Source organism: Perna viridis, chromosome 6 (assembly GCF_037379345.1).
Source record: "Perna viridis isolate PV_CMFRI_1.1 ecotype Kerala chromosome 6, ASM3737934v1, whole genome shotgun sequence".
Classification (NCBI taxonomy): Eukaryota; Metazoa; Mollusca; class Bivalvia; order Mytilida; family Mytilidae; genus Perna; species Perna viridis.
The window spans coordinates 33,026,352-33,044,863 of record NC_142450.1 but is presented as its reverse complement, the minus strand read 5'-3'; the positions used below and the strand labels follow the sequence as shown (position 1 = coordinate 33,044,863).

General features: G+C 31.9%; 1 protein-coding gene across 3 annotated transcripts in view; it reads left to right on the top strand.

Moving 5' to 3' along the window:
• Window positions 1-18,512, top strand: part of LOC148614618 (transmembrane protein 135-like) — a 96,018-nt gene that overhangs the window by 44,537 nt on the left and 32,969 nt on the right. For all 3 annotated transcript variants that reach the window (XM_088588822.1, XM_088588824.1, XM_088588821.1), the window contains one exon: window positions 11,280-11,326. In XM_088588822.1, coding sequence (XP_088444948.1) covers window positions 11,280-11,326 — 47 coding nt within the window. The remainder of the gene's footprint in view (window positions 1-11,279; window positions 11,327-18,512) is intronic.

Here is an 18,512-nt window from a genome sequence, read left to right as displayed (position 1 = left end):
ATAAATGTATGTGTCTGGTTGCTTGTCTTTCTTTTGACAGTTTGTGTACCTTGTAATTGCATCCTAATTTGATAGTCTCATTTTGTTTGCGTGTTTAGATTCATTTGCAGTTAATGATTTGTTGTTTTTAAATATGTTTCCTGACTTTTTCTATTTATTTGTTGTTTTTATCTCTTATTCTTGACTCTTGTTTTGTTCCTTGACATTAAAATTGTTCCAGTCAGAGCAGTACAAGTTCAATGAAGATAGAAAGTGTGAGGGTCAGTATGGTAAATATGTCAATGCTATGTTTTAAATTGTTTTTAGACCATGTTTAGTAGGATGTTTTCCTGTAGATGTTCATACTGTATTGCCATTTAGATTTGATCATTTTGTAGGTGTTACACTACACCATCATGTCGATGAAGCAAATTTTCTTTACAACTTTCTAGAAAAGTGAGAGGACGCTTACCCTACCATTGCATCAGTGGAGTTCCAGTTGCCCATTTACATTTGCTTCTTTGTATGTGTTATTTTAATTATTTTGTGTTCTTTCTCGTGTCTATTTTCTCTGCTAGTCTTTATCCTTGGTATATGTTCCTTGGATTATTTTGTGTTCTTTCTCATGTCTATTTTCTCTGCTAGTCTTTATCCTTGGTATATGTTCCTTGGATTTCCACTAAAATCTATGTTCCCTTGGTTACTCTAAGGCAAATTCAGGTATATCAGCAATGAAAGATATATGGCTACTTGAAGCAATCTTGTTTTTATTTTAATTTTTTAGATGTCTGTCCATCTTATACTGAAAACAAAATTAGCTCACTTATGAGAAGTGAATTTCTTTACAAGTAGACTAATTCTTGCCATGTGAAATAATAGAAGCTTGGTCTTTCACTCTTTCTAGATTGTTAGTACATTTCATTCAAACCCTAACGGGGCAATTTTTATAAAGGCCAGAGGGGTTAGTTAGGGATATGAAAATACATTTTGCTTTTCTTCTATGTAGTAGATATGTGGTGACAGATTTATCAAACACAAGGTTGTCCACAAAATTGAAAACACCCTCATGACTGCATTTATAGCATTTATTGTGAAAGTACTATTGTTTGTGGGTAGTAGTTTTTCGTGTTTTGGTGGGTGAGCTAGTGCACAAAATTTAGTTCCCAACAAAAAGGAGATTCCCATTGATGTGTTTACTCAAAAACTCCAAACCATAAATTCAAGATATCCATAAACTTGTGTATCTTCCCTAAACCATGAAAATTGGTATCCAAGACTTAAAGTACTTCCACAGTAAAATAAGTATTCTCATTATATCTAATAAAATTTGTTTTCATAATCTCTAATAATGTTTTTTTCCTCATGACAATACTAATTTTTAATATATTGTATGCATGTATGTATTAAATTGTAATGAAAAAAAAAGTGTTGGATCAGTAAACTAAAATATAAAATGGAATAGCCTATGATAGCCTGGTGTGTTTCTTTCTATAACATACAATTAGTATCTCTCTCCAGAGTACATAATAATTTGAAAAATTTCCTCTATTATATAATGCTTGATTAAAATCGTTAAATTTCATTTAAATCCCTATTAATTAGATTGGTTTGTTCTTAGCAAATTTTTCACAAAGAAAATTGCTTAAAAAAATATTTTTTATTGCAAAGTTTTTTTTTCAATTTTTCCAACGCATAATTTCTTATTATTCCTTATAATTTTCACGATAATAGATATGATCACCTACCATATTTATCTTTTGTTCAGTATTAATTTTGTTGTTAATTAATTTTCATAGCTCAGTCCCCAGCAAGTTTCTTGGTTTAAGTCAATTGTAGATATGTTTTCACAGTGCATGTTTTGGGAGTTTGATCAATTACAATTTTCTGTACATTAATTTCCGTAGCAAGTAAACAATAGATGGAAAATCTAATCAAATATTGAAAACGGAAAATTTTGGCAGAAAACTGATTAGGCTTGAGTGCTGCTGTCAAAAGTGATGGAACAGTATCATTTTGACTGGAGACAAGAAAACACTTCATTCTACTTAATCCCAAATAATATTGTAAAATTAGCAGAAAATCAATCCCATCGACAATGTGACCTGAGAATTGAAATGAAAATATGACAGATTGGAACTCGTCTCAAGAAGAGCTTTCCATATTAGGTAATTAATTGTAATTCAAAATTATTAGAGTTTAAAGCTAATGGTGCTGACATAATCCTAAAATTCTATGTTTGTTTGTAGAATACTTTATGAAAATGAGTGCAATGAATATTAATTAATTACTTAAGTATCATGCAGTTGTTCATAAGAATGTGTTGTGTCAATGTTTCTCATAGTCTCTTCCTGGGTTTGACTCTGCTTATCCATAATACATAAACATCAGCTTGTTGGTATCAACACTTTGACTTCTAGCATTTTCAAAACCACAGAATCTAATAAGAGTTTCAAGATAGCTATTTTGAAGCTGCTGGTGATTCATATTAAGTTTTTTTTATAGATTGCCTTTGTTAAGTTTTCTGGCAGTAATTCCCTTGACATGTGGCAATAAACAGATTGAGATATTTGTTATGACAGGTCTTAGGTAATTGTAGAAATCAAGGCAACCTGGCATTTCTCAGACCAGCATTTCCTATTGTGCATGCTTATGTTGAATTCTTTAACATTTGGTTTTTCTGTCTTGAGCTGAACATCTGAAAGCAGATTGCTGTAATATAACTTTAGATGTAATATCCCCACAAGCAAAGTTTCAGTGCTCCCTTGTAAGTATGTTTAACTTCTTCTGCACTGTTTTGTGGCATTAGATTAAACTTTTAACCGGATATTTAATTCTGGTTGTAAAACCATGGGTAACAATGAAGATTTCTGACAGAATTTGTCACTTGGTTGTTCAGGACAGTGTCAGTATATAATAAAATGTGTTCTTGCATTGTCAAACTTATCATAGATGACAGATGGTCATTCAATGAAGAGGTTGCAGGAAGCAAGGTAAATTTTGGACAGAAACTTTGAAAGGGAGATTATCCAGCTAATGATTTTTATGTTTTCTAAACATAGAATATCTTTCAATATAAATGGTGAAGTCTATAAGATGAATGTGTATTAAAATACTAATTACTGGTTACATACTTGTAAATTTCACAATGAATTGATCTTAAAAAATATCACATCACTTTTAAAACTGAAGTAAAAATTTTTCCTGAAATAATTGTAGGTACCAAAATACCGTCTAACTCTCTTTAGAGAACAGTGATTCCTTCAGAAGATGTTTAAACCATATGATTCATATACAAATACCTGAAAAAAAGATTGCCATTGTAAATTTTTCTGACAGTATATCTTCTGGCACATGCCTATATGGCACAGATATAGATATGTTTTGACAGATCTTAGGTAATCATAGGAATCACTACAACCTGGCATTTTTCAGAATCTGACAGCTCCTGTAAGACCATATAAATAATGCATTCATAAATATTTATCTACAAGTTTTTTTTTAAATGGTTAGCTAATGTGAAAGTCGCCACTGATCAGTTGTGATAGATCACAGTCTCCGATGCTTTTTGTAGAAGTAAATAGCCTTCAAGAATCGTTTTTGGAAGGCTTAAATATTTATTGTATCATGAAAAAAAATCATTATTTATCTATGTAGAATACTAGTAGTGAAAATAATGCATTAAAGCCTTTAAAACATTCCATTATTCTTGCAACAGCAAAATATTGTGAACATAGCTTTTCTTTTTCAAGTAAAGCAAAACTTTTTTTATGTTCTATTATATTTTTTGTTAAGTACTTTAAAATTAAAAGCAACATACTCCTGTCGACTTCTTGTTTTTAACAGCATATTTCTTTGTGGACAGCTCAGAACTAAATGTTAGTTTTCTTTTAGCAAGAGCTTTCATGTTTTTTTTTCATCTTTTCGTTAATATCTTAGGAACATACAGATTTCAAAATGCTCTAGAATGCTACAATAACTGTAAAGGATAAATTGGTTGTTAAGTTTGCTGATTTGGGTATAAGCTTTGTACATAAGTTTGCTGCTTTGGGTGTATGCTTTTGTACGTAAGTTTGCTGCTTTGGGTATAAGCTTTGTACATAAGTTTGCTGTTTTGGGTATAAGCTTTGTACATAAGTTTGCTGCTTTGGGTATAAGCTTTTGTACGTAAGTTTGCTGCTTTGGGTATAAGCTTTGTACATATGAAATAATTACCAGAATAATTAGATTGCATGCTAATTCAATATGCGATTTTCCAAAGGTACACGAGAAGTGAGAAATGGCTGTTTTATATTCATACACTTTTTTGTACTCTAGCTGACAATAATAATAAGAAAAACATATTGCAAGGGTTCAAAGTGGGACATAATTTTTAGCCAATTTTATGCATAAATATCTAAAAAAAAAGCTAGTTAACACCATGGAATGTCATTATGACCAGAAAAATGCTTATGAATTAATTATAAAGGGTGTAAACAAGATGCAATGTCATAGATCATATGTGTACATGTGTAGTTTATTGTCACATCTTGTGCAGCGCCAAATTTTTCAGAATAATAATGGATGTGTTTTGTCACATGCAATATGCCTGGACATTTGTATGTGTCATTCTCAACAGGATATGGCTTTTGTCACTTCTGAAGAATGTTAGTGAGGTCTTCAGGAACTTTCTGGTTTGTTCTGCTCAATGTTTGTACTACATCTAGCAAAAAACAATGGAAAGTTTTTAAACTAAACATCTTAGTAACTCAAGATTTTGTCAGCATTAAAACAAGTTATGATAAATAATGATTAAAATGTATAGATACTTAATTAGGAATATGGTTGGTTTAGACAGGTTTAATGTGTAAACATCTGATTGATAAATGCATTTGATTTAAGACCAGTGCCTTTACTGGTGATAGTTTTACATCCAGGTCCTACACTGCCATTTTTCAATAAGTAATTGTATATATAGTATTTAAGTTTTACCCCACTGCTTTGTATGAGGTATATAGTTATTATGGTGTCTGCCTGTCTGTTCATTCTTCCATTTATCCATGCATAACTTTTGTGTTACAGTTTTCTCTGCAAGTCATAACCTATCACAGGCACTTGATATTTGAACAGAAGCTTTATGTAAATTTGTTATATATGGGATTTGATTTCAGACTGAAGCAACATACAATATCAGTTTGAAAACTTTGTTTATATGTTGATGATATGAACACTGGTTTTGGGAGCAGGGCGGTTTTCTATTACAATTATTCTAGTTGAAATGCTGATATTGTATTAAAAATACAAAGAAGGTTTTTTTTACTTCAGTTCATGTCCTTGATTATGCCAAATCTCCACCATTGTATGAGGTGTTTTTGAAAAGGTATATGCCCCTGATGATGCCAAATCTCCACCTTTGTATGAAGTGTTTTTGACAAAGTTCATGCCCCTGATAATGCCAAATCTCCACTGTAGTATGAAGTGTTTTTGACAAAGTTCATGCCCCTTATGATGCCAAATCTTCACCATGGTATGGAAGTGTGTTGTTGACAAAGTTCATGCCCCTGATAATGCCAAATCTCCACCATTGTATGAAATGTGTTTGACACAGTTCATGCCCCTGATAATGCCAAATCTCTACCGTTGTATGAAGTGTTTTTGACAAAGTTCAGGCACCTAATGATGCCAAATCTCCACCATTGTATGAAGTGTTTTTTGACAAAGTTCATGCCCCTGATGGTGCCATATCTCCTCCGTTGCTTGAAGTGTTTTTTACTTCAGTTCATGCCCCTGATGATGCCAAATCTCCACCATTGTATGAAGTGTTTTTTGACAAAGTTCATGCCCCTGATGATGCCAAATCTGCACCATTGTATAGAAGTGTTTTTGACTTCATTTCGTGCCCCTAATGATGCCAAATCTCCACCATTGTATGAAGTGTTTTTTGACAAAGTTTATGCCCCTGATGATGGCAAATCTCCACCATTGTATAGAAGTGTTTTTGACATAGTTCATGTCCCTGATGATGCCAAATCTCCACCATTATATGAAGTGTTTTTTGACGAATTTCATGCCCCTGATGATGCCAAATCTGCACCATTGTATAGAAGTGTTTTTGACTTCATTTCATGCCCCTGATGATGCCAAATCTCCACCATTGTATGAAGTGTTTTTTGACAAAGTTCATGCCCCTGATGATGCCAAATCTGCACCATTGTATAGAAGTGTTTTTGACATAGTTCATGTCCCTGATGATGCCAAATCTCCACCATTGTTATCATTTCTAAACCTTAGAACCAAGCTAAAGTACGAACAATTGTATTTGAGTAATTATTTGGAAACCATTATTACAAATATTTTCCATTGTTGGAAATCCCTTCTAATTAATCTGGCAAAATCTACTATAAATATTAGGTTTACCCTTCAATTAAAATCTGCAAACACAGAAACAAAAGCTGTTTGATCTCTCCTGTTAGTATAAGTTGTTTTGTGTTTGTTTTGACAGCAAAATCATAAGGGCCATGTTTGTTTTATATTTGGGAAACCAGACATAGGGACGGAAACTCACGCTTCTTTAAGATAAGCAGGGAATCTATCAATAAACATAAAAACAATCTAAACCTGTGAACCGATGTTGACATTAATTAGTAGAAATTAATAAACAACAAGTGGTATTGATGTGGGTGGTCGATAATTCCTCTTCTTCTGCTATCTTTTATCTGCTACTGTTATTTTTAGGGTGTCATCATGTTTAAAAAATTAAGATACTTATGAAAGATAATTGATAGTATAATAACCATAGTCATAATTCTTGGAGTGTCATAATTTTAAAAAAAAAATGAAGATGATAGTGAAACATTGATAATATTTTAGGCACAATGGATCTCCTTACTTGCCAACATGTTCTCGTTCACCTTCCATGCTAACTGATTAGTTCCCTATACACTATAGGGGATTCAGTCCAACTAACTGATTAGTTCCCTATACACTATGGGGGATTCAGTCCAACTAACTGATTAGTTCCCTATACACTATGGGGGATTCAGTCCAACTAACTGATTAGTTCCCTATACACTATGGGGGATTCAGTCCAACTAACTGATTAGTTCCCTATACACTATGGTGGATTCAGTCCAACTAACTGATTAGTTCCCTATACACTATAGGGGATTCAGTCCAACTAACTGATTAGTTCCCTATACACTATAGGGGATTCAGTCCAACTAACTGATTAGGTCCCTATACACTATAGGGGATTCAGTCCAACTAACTGATTAGTTCCCTATACACTATAGGGGATTCAGTCCAACTAACTGATTAGGTCCCTATACACTATAGGGGATTCAGTCCAATTGAATTAGTTGCAGCTACATGGGAGTCAATATAGTGCTAATTTTACATAAATTTTATTGTATAAGTCATATACTCTATCAATATGGTTAAGACTTTAATGTTTCTCTTATATTTATTTTTAACTTTCATGTAAAATTGGTATTCATATTTATGTAGAATTCAGTGGATGTGAATAATCTTATGTTGATTAAATGTAGGCCTATTTAATGTACTAGTTGCTGAAATGTTTGAGGCTTCCTTTATGATATTTTATCTCAGCTGTGTGAGGCAAATGTGTGAGATTTAGGAAAAGTTTGAAAAAATCAAATAAAAAACCAATAGATCAAAGGATAATCTGGCTTCAAAATGTGTGAGTCTTATGTGGAATGGGCAAGAGTTGTCACTGTAGCATATCATATTGGTTAATATGAAACTATACTTTTGTCATATACTCAATTAATTTCGACTTAAGATTTTGAAAACATTGACTAAATCCAGCTGGCTGGAACAAAAGGAGTATAAATATACTTACTTATGTATGCATGTATTCATTTCAGACTCTGATATTTCATGAAGATTTAATCTAAGACTCTTGGCTTTTTATTACCCCTGCAAACAAAGTTTAAGGGATTATAGAGGAGACATCCCATCTTTCTGTCCCTCTGTCAGTCCATCAGTCCACATTCCTTGTAAGGGCAGGTCCTCCTAAACCACATCAGGGATTTTGATGAAATTTATAGGAAGGTTGTGTATCATATGCAAATGTGCATGAAGGAATACACATATTGTGGTAAGACTCCGATGGAAGATAATACAAGTTAAAGGTTTTACAATGTTAAACCTTGTAAGTGCAACTCCTCCTTATACACTCAAGGGATTTTGATGAAATTCGGTAGGAAGGATGTGTATGATATGTAGATGAAGGAAGGGATCCAATATCAAAATCAAAATCAAGGCTTTTACAGGTTAAAAACATTTTAAGTGCAACCGTTCCTTCACTACTTTTATGTAATTTTATAGAAAGGTTTGGCATCATATGTAGATGTGCATGAAGAAATTTAATTACTTTTGGATGACTCCAAAGTGTGATAAATCCAAATTTAAGGTTTTACACTCGAGTCCTTTTGGAAGGGGGGTATTCTCATTGTGAGCTTGCACACAGTATTTTTTAGTTTATGTTAAATATTTGACAAAATCTAAGCTAAAAATAATACAGAAGACAAAATAAAAAACAAAAATAAAAATAAAAGCTGTACTACATGTCTACTATTCCTATCTAGAAACACTCAAAGTTTTTACAAAACGTCACAGCCGGGTTAAATGAAAGAGGCCTCAATGATTGTTTGAACACAACTGCAATAACTTAATAAAGAACTGAGAGTTTTGCAGTGATTTCTCTCACAGAAAAATAAAAGTCATATGCCTCTTCATATAAAGTTTTATCAAAAGGTATCTTGATACAAATACTGCTTTTGTGGTTCAAATATGTGAAAGGCAAGTATTTATTCCATAGAAATAAATAGCAAAAGTACTGTTTGGATTATTTGTCGATTGTACACATTTTACCATCATATTTAAAATGCTTCCTTGTTGTGCATGCATGCATGCATGAAATGCTAAAAAGCACACATATGTTCCTAAACATTATGCAATATCTGTATTGATTTGACATTTACTTTTTGTGAAAAATTTATCATCATTTGAGCATACCTTGTTTGGTCATTGTCTCATGTTAAGCAGTTTCTTTTATTGCAGTTTTATGATTATATTTTGTTAGCACTTGTTGAACACAACATATATTGTAGAATTTCAAAATCTGTCACTAGCATTCTTCAGAATATTTTTAACCAAGTTTCTGACATATTTCTTTTGTAACAGCTGTTTATTCTTACTTGTCTGTTTAAAATATAAAAAATGGAAGAGTAAGGCAGGATGTTAACTTTAACTGACCAGGACTTGACCTTTGGCAGTTTCCTGGCAGCTGGCATGCTCTTAGTGATTTTGTTACTTTGAATTTACCTCAAAAAGGCTGTTACCATACCAAGATTATCTCAAAATCATACAAAATTCTAGAAAATCACAACTGCTGATAAATTGAATAAAAAATAAATAAACATTGTGGTATACTGTTGTTATTTCTGTAAGTTATGGAATATTATCTTCGTTTCTAGTGTATTTGTAAAATTGGAAAGTTATTTGGCAAACAAGAGAAGTTATAGTAATTAAGTTACACTTGTTAGAACATGTAGTACAGAATTGTTGAACATTTCAGACAAATGATAGTGAGAGTTAAATTTGCAAATAGTTATTAGATTGCAATTTGTTATGAAAATGACAAATCTTCAATAATAAAGGTGTGTGATGCTTTCTGAATTTACAGTAATTTTTTTTCTCTCTGGTTTTGCTGATTGGGTACAGCATGGTACGAAAGTCTTTCTGGTTTGGTATTTTTTATGTTCATACATTACTATAAAAACTTTGTCTTTTATCAAATGAAGTTTCCCAGATTCTTGTAATAATTTCTCTCATGTTTCCAAGAATACCTTTAAGAGAAATGCACCTATCATCTAATTTGTACTTCATTAGGTGTAGAGTTATTTCCCTTTGAAGTAAGTCTTTCCCTGAAGGTGATCTCATAATTACATATTAAACAAACAGAGACCAAAGATGTAGTCTTAAGAAACTAGTAACTGTATGAGTAAAAACACAAAATCTTAAAATTGTTGTCAGAGAGCAAGGAATGAAAGAATATACTTCATATTATGAAACCAATCATCCTGTATTTAAAAGTCTAGAATAGATGCAGTTCAGGATGTTGTAATGTGAGAAGTAATTGTGACTGTATTTTTCTGTGCAGTGTTTTCTTTCTTAATCAAAATCTAATTTCTATCTTCATCAGGTTTTAGTTTACTTGTCTTTGATGTAAACATCTTAAGATGATATTATAATTAGAAAATCACCATAAGCCCCTGAGGCTTGAAACCTAAACAGAAAGAAAAAGACCACAGCTATACTTTAAAAGGCTCAAAGAAAAATGTAGTAATTATAAAGGACTGGCTAAAAGAGGTCTACATGAGATGTTGAAATATGAGAATAATGGAAATAAGTGGAAACTATTGTGATCGTCATTTGATATCTGACTCCGTTACTCTCCAATAAGGAGGTAATCAGGATGCCTAACCCTGTCATTTGTTGACAGTAAGATATGATATTCTCATTGCTACTGTGATTGACGATAGATTCATTATCAATGCTTTTGAATTTCTTTTCTACCTTTTAAGGATTGTCATACGTTTTCAAGTTGATATGATTGTCTTATGACATCCTAATGTTCTTCATGCTGTCTTATTTTCAAAACTAATTGGGATATCTTTGACTCTAATTTTGGTTTTCATTTTCTTTGTCGTTGTCTCTGATTGCACAGCGTGGTATGGGTCTCTAATTAGGGCTGCTTCATATGATGAAAATCATGAAAGGTACTCATTTTGGTCTTTTCAAAGAAGGTAAAAATTAGCAAATAAAGAGACCTAAATTGTATAAAGCTGAACCATAGAAAATTGAATTTTGAAAATAACTTGAATTGTTACAAAGTGCATATTAAATGAAGTACAACATGACATTTGATAAACATCAAAGATATGGCTAATTAGTGCAGCACAGCTAATGAGAACCATTTGGAGAGTTGATAGAATGTATTAGCCATGTAGAATTAAAATTGTTATGGAATTTTCTCTTTAGAATATGCTATGTTATTGAATTAAAATTATTAGCCAGGAATATAAGACATTTTTGACTGAACTAATATATTCAGATAAAGAAGGACAAATCATGATTTTTATGAATGATGTTTAATTTATATGGTTCAATGTTCAGCTCCCACTGTTTTTTTTTTCTGACTTAAAAATTATATCACTCCATTCCCTGGTTCATATGTGACCATAGGAAGATGGCTTTCATTTTAAATCATATATCTGAGTGTAACTTTCTATTTTCAGGTGATCCTCTTCAGTATTGCATCAGCTATATACCTTTACCTGTATAGGTAAGTATTGACCTGCCTAGGTTTATCTCTGTCTGTCTGTATGATGTAGATTGTAAAGATAGTTGACTTGTATTGTCTTATACAACTTTATCACTATAAAACTTTGGAATTACGATGTAATTTTGTCCACCATTGCGACATGAGGGAAAATGTAATTTTGTCCACCATTGCAACATGATGGACAGATTTAGTCACGATAGTGACAGGGCTTTAAGAGCTTTTTGTACGAATCTTTTTTTTTTCTTGGGGGATATGTTTGTGATATCTGTTAGCACTATTCAGACTGATAAACTAAACAAATTTTATCTAAAAAAATTGTGTTGATTGGATGCAGATGTATTTTCTGCCTGAAATTTAAGCCGCTTCACCTAATTTTAAAAAATGACTTCTAGATGCTTCTATGTGGTAAGGTATGCATATATCTACAGGATTTTTCAATATTATAAGTAGTATTTTAAGAAAAGGTAATGCTACATCTTCATGTATTATATGGTTTTTAACCATGGTAATAAACTACCAGTATGTTTACATTCAACAAAACATGGTTTTTGATGGTACTACAAGTAGTTATACATGTAGTAAGTTATAGGATAACATGGATTTTCATTGAAGAATGCCATTTTTTTGTGTGTAAATGTTGTTCACAGTGTTGATTATGGTCTAGGTAAAGCTTCAATCATTTTATTACTAGTCCTATATTTGTATACTGATAGACCGGTACCTAGTATATCTTTTCAGTCTAAGGTTAGGCAGTTTTGTATGTTAGAGATATGACTAGCCAGTATAAATTGCACTGTTATGATGGTAGACTGAAATTCCTTCAGGTGCAATGCAGTATGATTGAGTCTATCATTGATTTAAGATTTTCAATATGTTTGTTTTGTTTACTTTTTTCTGAATGAAAAGTGAGTCATCAATCAGTAGTGTTATTTTAGCGTAAGACAGAATGATTTCCAAATCCACGTCTCGACAAAAATTGACATTAAATCTATAATTTCTGCAGTATTGGGGTACTTCCAAAATCTAAAAACTGGATCGTCATGTAAAGTTTTAGAAAAATGTCAAGTGAAACTTTATTTTGTTTTGACATTTTAATAAAATCTTGCATTAAATTTCCTTTGAAGTTTGAAGGGAGATGAAAGACTAATAAGCCTGCTAAGATAAAAACTTAACAATACAGATAATCGTGTGGTATTTTGGAGGACCTAAAGTAAATATCTATATTAAATATATATTTGTAATGCTGCACGATCCAAGACTTTAGGTGTCACTAAATTCAATATCAAATTAGTTTTGATTGAAGAAAATTGGTTCAAGAGTCAGTACCAAAGTAGTTTTGATTGGGGAAAAAGGTTCAAAAGTCAAACTTAGTCTGAATTATGTTGACAGACATATCTGAGAAGTAGTGTCATAGATGGTATTTTGGACTGTTTGGTTAATCTATGATGGACATTGAGAGGTTAGGTTGAGGTTTTTAGGCTTCAGTCATTAATCCATGATGGACATTGAGAGGTTCTTTTGTCAAGTGTTGTATTTGGTCTGAATATTTGAATTAGTATAATTAACTGAAAGTAGAGATGACATATATCTATGATATGATAGTATGGTTAAAATAATTGATAATGTGTGTCCAAAGGCTCAGGTGCATGTATGGTCCAAAATTTCCCAACTTATATGGTCTGTTAATCTCATTTAGTGGTCATGTGTTGAATTGATAAAATATCATTTGAGGGAAATTGAATATTTTTATCATTTTGATGCTTTGACACTATCAATCCAATGTCAATATATGATGTCAGACATTTGGCACCATCATAAGAGTTTAATTGATGAAGTATGTTTCAGGATTTTAGAAGGGGCATCAGAACTATACCATGGTACAAACTGACGTGTTTAGATGCCCTCTTCAGTCATGCAGTCTTTTGGCTAGCCCCATGAGGACCATGTCTTATCTTCATACTCAGACATTTGAATTAGTGGTGTGCATTTTTATGTTTTTTTATGTTTTTTTTTTATGAAGTTGTTTATTTAAGATATAAATGGCTAATGGAATATAGGTACTGATCAGGATAGTTTATTGAACAGAGTGTTTAAAGACCTCCTTCAATCTAGCTACTGTTTTAAGACAAATGAAAAGAAATTAAACTGTTCAGTTATCAGAAATTATATGATAGTTTCCACACTCAAAAAGATGTTTCTTTTGATTAATTTTGCACATTTTGAATGATTTTGAAATACTTTTCTCATGTGTTCTTGCATAACTCAAACAGGTACAAAGGATTAATTTTTTTCTTGTTTGTCAGTAGAACAATTTATTCAGAGGACTGTATGTGTGTATGTGTATGGCATGCTTATACTGTCTTAATGGTAGACAGAAACAATCTTTTATGAGCAACTTGGCAGGTGTTTCTAGAAAAGCTTACCCTACTGGTGCACCTGGTCCATGCTCCCAGTTTTTAGTGGAGTCCGAGTTGCTCATTTGCTTTTATTTCTTTGTATGTATTATTTTAGTTACTTTATGTTCTTTGTTGTGTTTGTCTGTTTTCCATGTCTGGTGTTTGTCCCTGGATTGCACTCTCTTGGTTACCGCTGGTTTTCTTGATTACTCTTTTACATGTAGCATCACTGATATTTTACACCAAGTTAAAGTTGTAATGTTATAACCTGTTCTCATTATGCTATTTTGAACCAGATTAACATGAATTAATTATATCTTAATTGAATTTTAGTAGTGTTTAGGCTTTAAACCATAGCAAACTCTGGTAACAATTACTCCTCAGTTGAGGTTGAGTTAATGTGGGGGCAAATCTGAATTAGATATTTCAGGTGCTAGTGCAAAGGTACAAGTGGTCTTTGACATTTTTCTTTTCCCAGAAGGAAGAGAACTGTCTAAAGGAATTAATCACTTAATTTCCATGAAATCCTTGTCTTGTCTTGTCGACAGCTGCGACCATAGGACACGTTGCAACACTTAGATCCTTTGCACTCAGTTTGTTTTCCATATGAGGCTTAAGTCTGCTTAAACTGACATGATACTGTGGCTATCTTCTCATTATGATACTATATCTATGTCAAATGATTAATGAAATACTGTGTTTGATGTTCTTTATGAGGAAAAGATAGGATTAGCTTCGCTGTTGTCCTTGGGCATGACACTACCATGTAATGAAAAATGGTCAAATACCACATAATTCTGCAGCTTGTCCAGGCTTTAAAGACCATTCTTAATGAAAATAGATTGATTTTTTATGTGATGAATATGGGGCCATAAGATAACATATTTTCATCGAGGGGTTTTGAATTTGTTGGTAGTTAGACAGATCATTGATTAGAGGATCAAATCGTCTTTTTTAGTCGTCAGTTTGGTAGTGACAAATTGCTCCGCTTTATCACAGAAAAAAGATCTAAGAGGGAACTTGGATAAGCCACGGGGACAAGAGATTTTTAATAAAATCGTAAAACTTTCATGACAAGTAAAAACAGGGGATGAAAGTGAAATCAAATTGTTTGCTCGCTAAGTTATCTCATGTTATGAAAATATGAGTAATTGACTTTGAATTTCTTAAACAAACAGAAGATTTAATTATAAAAATCATTTTGAATTAAATTGGAATGCTCATGTCTCAAACTTTGGTATGATTTTGTATATTTGTCTGGGAAAATTGACTTTTTTTCTTATTCAATGTTTGTTTTGAAAGTAAATTGAGTATTTTTGGTTAAAAGTTTGTTTATTTTGGGGATAGAAATGAAAATGCCTGTCTGATCTTGGTATTGATAGGGGATATGTTATTTTTACACTGCAGGAAAATGGTTTAAGCCTTTGGATAGTATGCAGGAAATCTCTTCATCCCAAACCTTAAGATTCTATAGATGCAGGTTATCATTTGCTGGTCATGTGATGATTTTTAAGGGAATGGTATACATTGTAGGATGTCTTTTGTATATTTGTCAGACTGAAGATTTTCAACATAATGTTTATATTACTGGTTCAGATGTGAAAAAATAAATTAGTACCGCTTGAAACAGGTTGATCTCTAATGGTAAATAATTCTAAAAAGAAATTGGCATTGAGGCCTTAATAACACTGACTACCAGTAATACCTTGTGTCTATGAAATCTAAAGAAATCTATATTGGTGTTTATTCATGGAACCAAATCCATATAGTTTTAGCAAGGTTTAATCATGCCGGTATCTCTCAGTAATGAAATTTTTTTTGTGTCATTTCAAATTGGTAGGTATGCCAGGTAAAGTTTTTATTTTTTTTTAAATGTGTAAGAAGTGTAAAATGTTCTGACATTACACTAATTTTTAGTTAGCCTTAACACACATAAATTTCATTCTGAAGGAAATTTTCTGGTACTTAATTTTTATTGGTTAAAAGGGTGGGAGGGTCATTCAGCTTCAAAAATAAACATTGTAACTAGAAATTATTCTAAAAAAGCAGGAAGATTATTATTGCAGTATTTGAAAATTGTGTCTTGAAATTTTAACAAATGCTGAAAATTGTCAGTATTTTCTAATGTATTACGAAAAGTAGCTTGTAGCTAAAAATATACAATCACAAAAATAAATGTATGTAATAATTTTTTTGAATTAATATACATATATTGAAAGTACTGACAAAAAAAATTATAGTGTTAGGACAAATCAACAAAATTATATATTACTTGAACCAATAGAATTCCATTGAATACCCCCCTTCTAGATTATTACAGAACAATAGAAGTACCCCTAGTAAGAACATCACAGAGCTATTTATTGTAAAATTTAATGTCATGTTGTAACTGGTACCTTGAGTGAAATTAATTTTTTCCTAAGGTTTCAATATTTAAAAAAAAAAAAAAAAAAAAATGAAAATCCTATAAAATTGATATGCTCTTTGCTCTTTTCTAATTGATGTTAGATTTACATCTCTATACAAAACACAATCTGTACGATAATGTTGAAAGCATTGCCGCAGAACTTAAAATGGTCTATTGATATATTTTTTCATGTTAACCCGATCATTTGTTGAGATAAAAATGAAGTTCCATTATGATTTGGTTTAATATGGATGTAAAATGTTGTTGGTAGAAGAGATAATTAGCAGTAATGGGTTTCCTAAGCCCACGGTGCCATCAGATAGGTCTTGTCAATATTGTGCAATCTGTAGCTTTTAGATTCAAATTATTGGGAAAAAATTCTCGAACATATTAAATCATTAAGATAGCAGGCTTATGATGGAAAAGATAGATGTTTTAGTCTCTGGCTTCTATCTATGATAACTATTGTGGAATATTTAGATAATTTTATGTCCTTCCTCTAAGTGAAGAAGTCATTAACTTGAGGCTTGTTATTAATGTATTGTACATATATAAATATATCTCTTGTCAATTTTTTTTTTCAGCTGTGTAAAAATGAATCATATTAATGCAATGCTATTTCAGGATTTTCATTTAAAGGAGTTCCTTGTTCTTGATCAATTTTGGCTGTCTGAATGTGTTTTTCAAATTTCATTTTGCTTTGTTTCTTGTCAAAATGCCTCTTGGAATATTGATGAATTCATGATGTTTTATTGTCTGAATGTAGTAGACAAGCTGTCTTCGGGTGAAATTTCATTTGTGACTCGTCATTATGATGTCATCATTTTGTATGCTTGTCATAGAAATTAGAATTCTGCTGAAAAAAGATGGCTGCAGAATTGATATAGCACCCAAGCATTTTGAACACTGTTATTCGTATGAATCTTTATTTTGTGCAAAATTTATTTATGGACCACTCATGACATTTTTCTAAAAACCAATGGAAAAACTAGATTGTTTGACAATTTTCATAGACATCTAACTTTTGCCACAATTTTTGCAGTTATATAAAGCCTGTTACTTTTGTTGATTTTCCCACAGAATTTTTAAATATAAAATTTTAAGACGAAACATAATTGCATAAGCAATCAGGCCTGGTAAAGAAGGCTTGCATGTGCTCAAAGGGAAATAACTCTAAGGGTATAAAATTACCTTTCCAGATGTTCACCAATAAATCTTCTTAAGTGTATTTACCTTGTCAGAAATCTCAGGTGAAAATTAATTACTGACTACACCTAAATAGAAAGGTGAAAACAATATGACACAGCACTAATATCTAGACATATTTTTAATTTTTACCTGACAATTCAGCCAACTCATTACAATGAGCAGTTTAAATAATCAAACAGTATTTCTATTGGCTTTAGCTGTTGTAACTAAGAATAGGGGATATTTTCTGCCAATTAATCAGAAAATTACGATTTTCTTATTTGTTTTGACAGGAGGTGGGAACATTTTGTCAATGAATTCAGGCAGGAAATTAAAGAGAATTTTTTGGGCTCTAATATCTCTTGTAAGGTTGTCCAGCCTTTTTTGTAATCAACAACTTCACTTAGCTTGGGGATTTCATTTTGTTGTCATTTATTTTATGACAAGTGAAAATGAAAGGTAAATTTGTCATAATTTTATTAAACTTGAACAAACATTGTATTAATTTTAAATTTTTATATTGTTAGGTGTATCTTGGATGTTTGACAGTAATTTCAATTTCAACATTTTCATTCTACTTTTGACAGTGATGCTTATTAAAGCATCTAATCCATGAACTCCATTGCTTTCAAATCCCATCTGTAAAAAGTAAGCCTAGTACAGATGAGATTTATCTTTTTGTATGGAGAGGAGAAGCTGAGGGTTATAATGTTCCCATTTTCTGTTTTATTGGGTGAATATTGTCGCAGGCTTTTTGTCTTCCCAGTTCTGATCTGTGATTGTGTGACAGTCCTTATCTAAAGATACCTAGATATAAAAGTAAAGCAGGCTTACATTATTAATGGTTTATTACTGACTGCAGACCTGGTGAAATCATTTTTCAACCTGTCAGAATTTGGTCCGGTAACATAACAAAATTTGCTGGACCGAACAATTATCTGCCGGACTGATATCATTTCTCTGGTCCAATTTAAATTTGCCTCGATTCTGATGCCATCTTTAAACCGGAAGTTCCAGTTGAGGCGTGTCTAATAAAAAAAAAACGTACTGGACACCTGGTCCTGAAATCACACAAATTTTACTGGACCAGTGGCTAAAAGTACCGGTCATGTCTGACAGTCCTACAATTTTTGCAATGACTGTGACTGTGTTATGGATTTATCAAAGTTATAAAGAGTTATCAAGGGAACCAAGA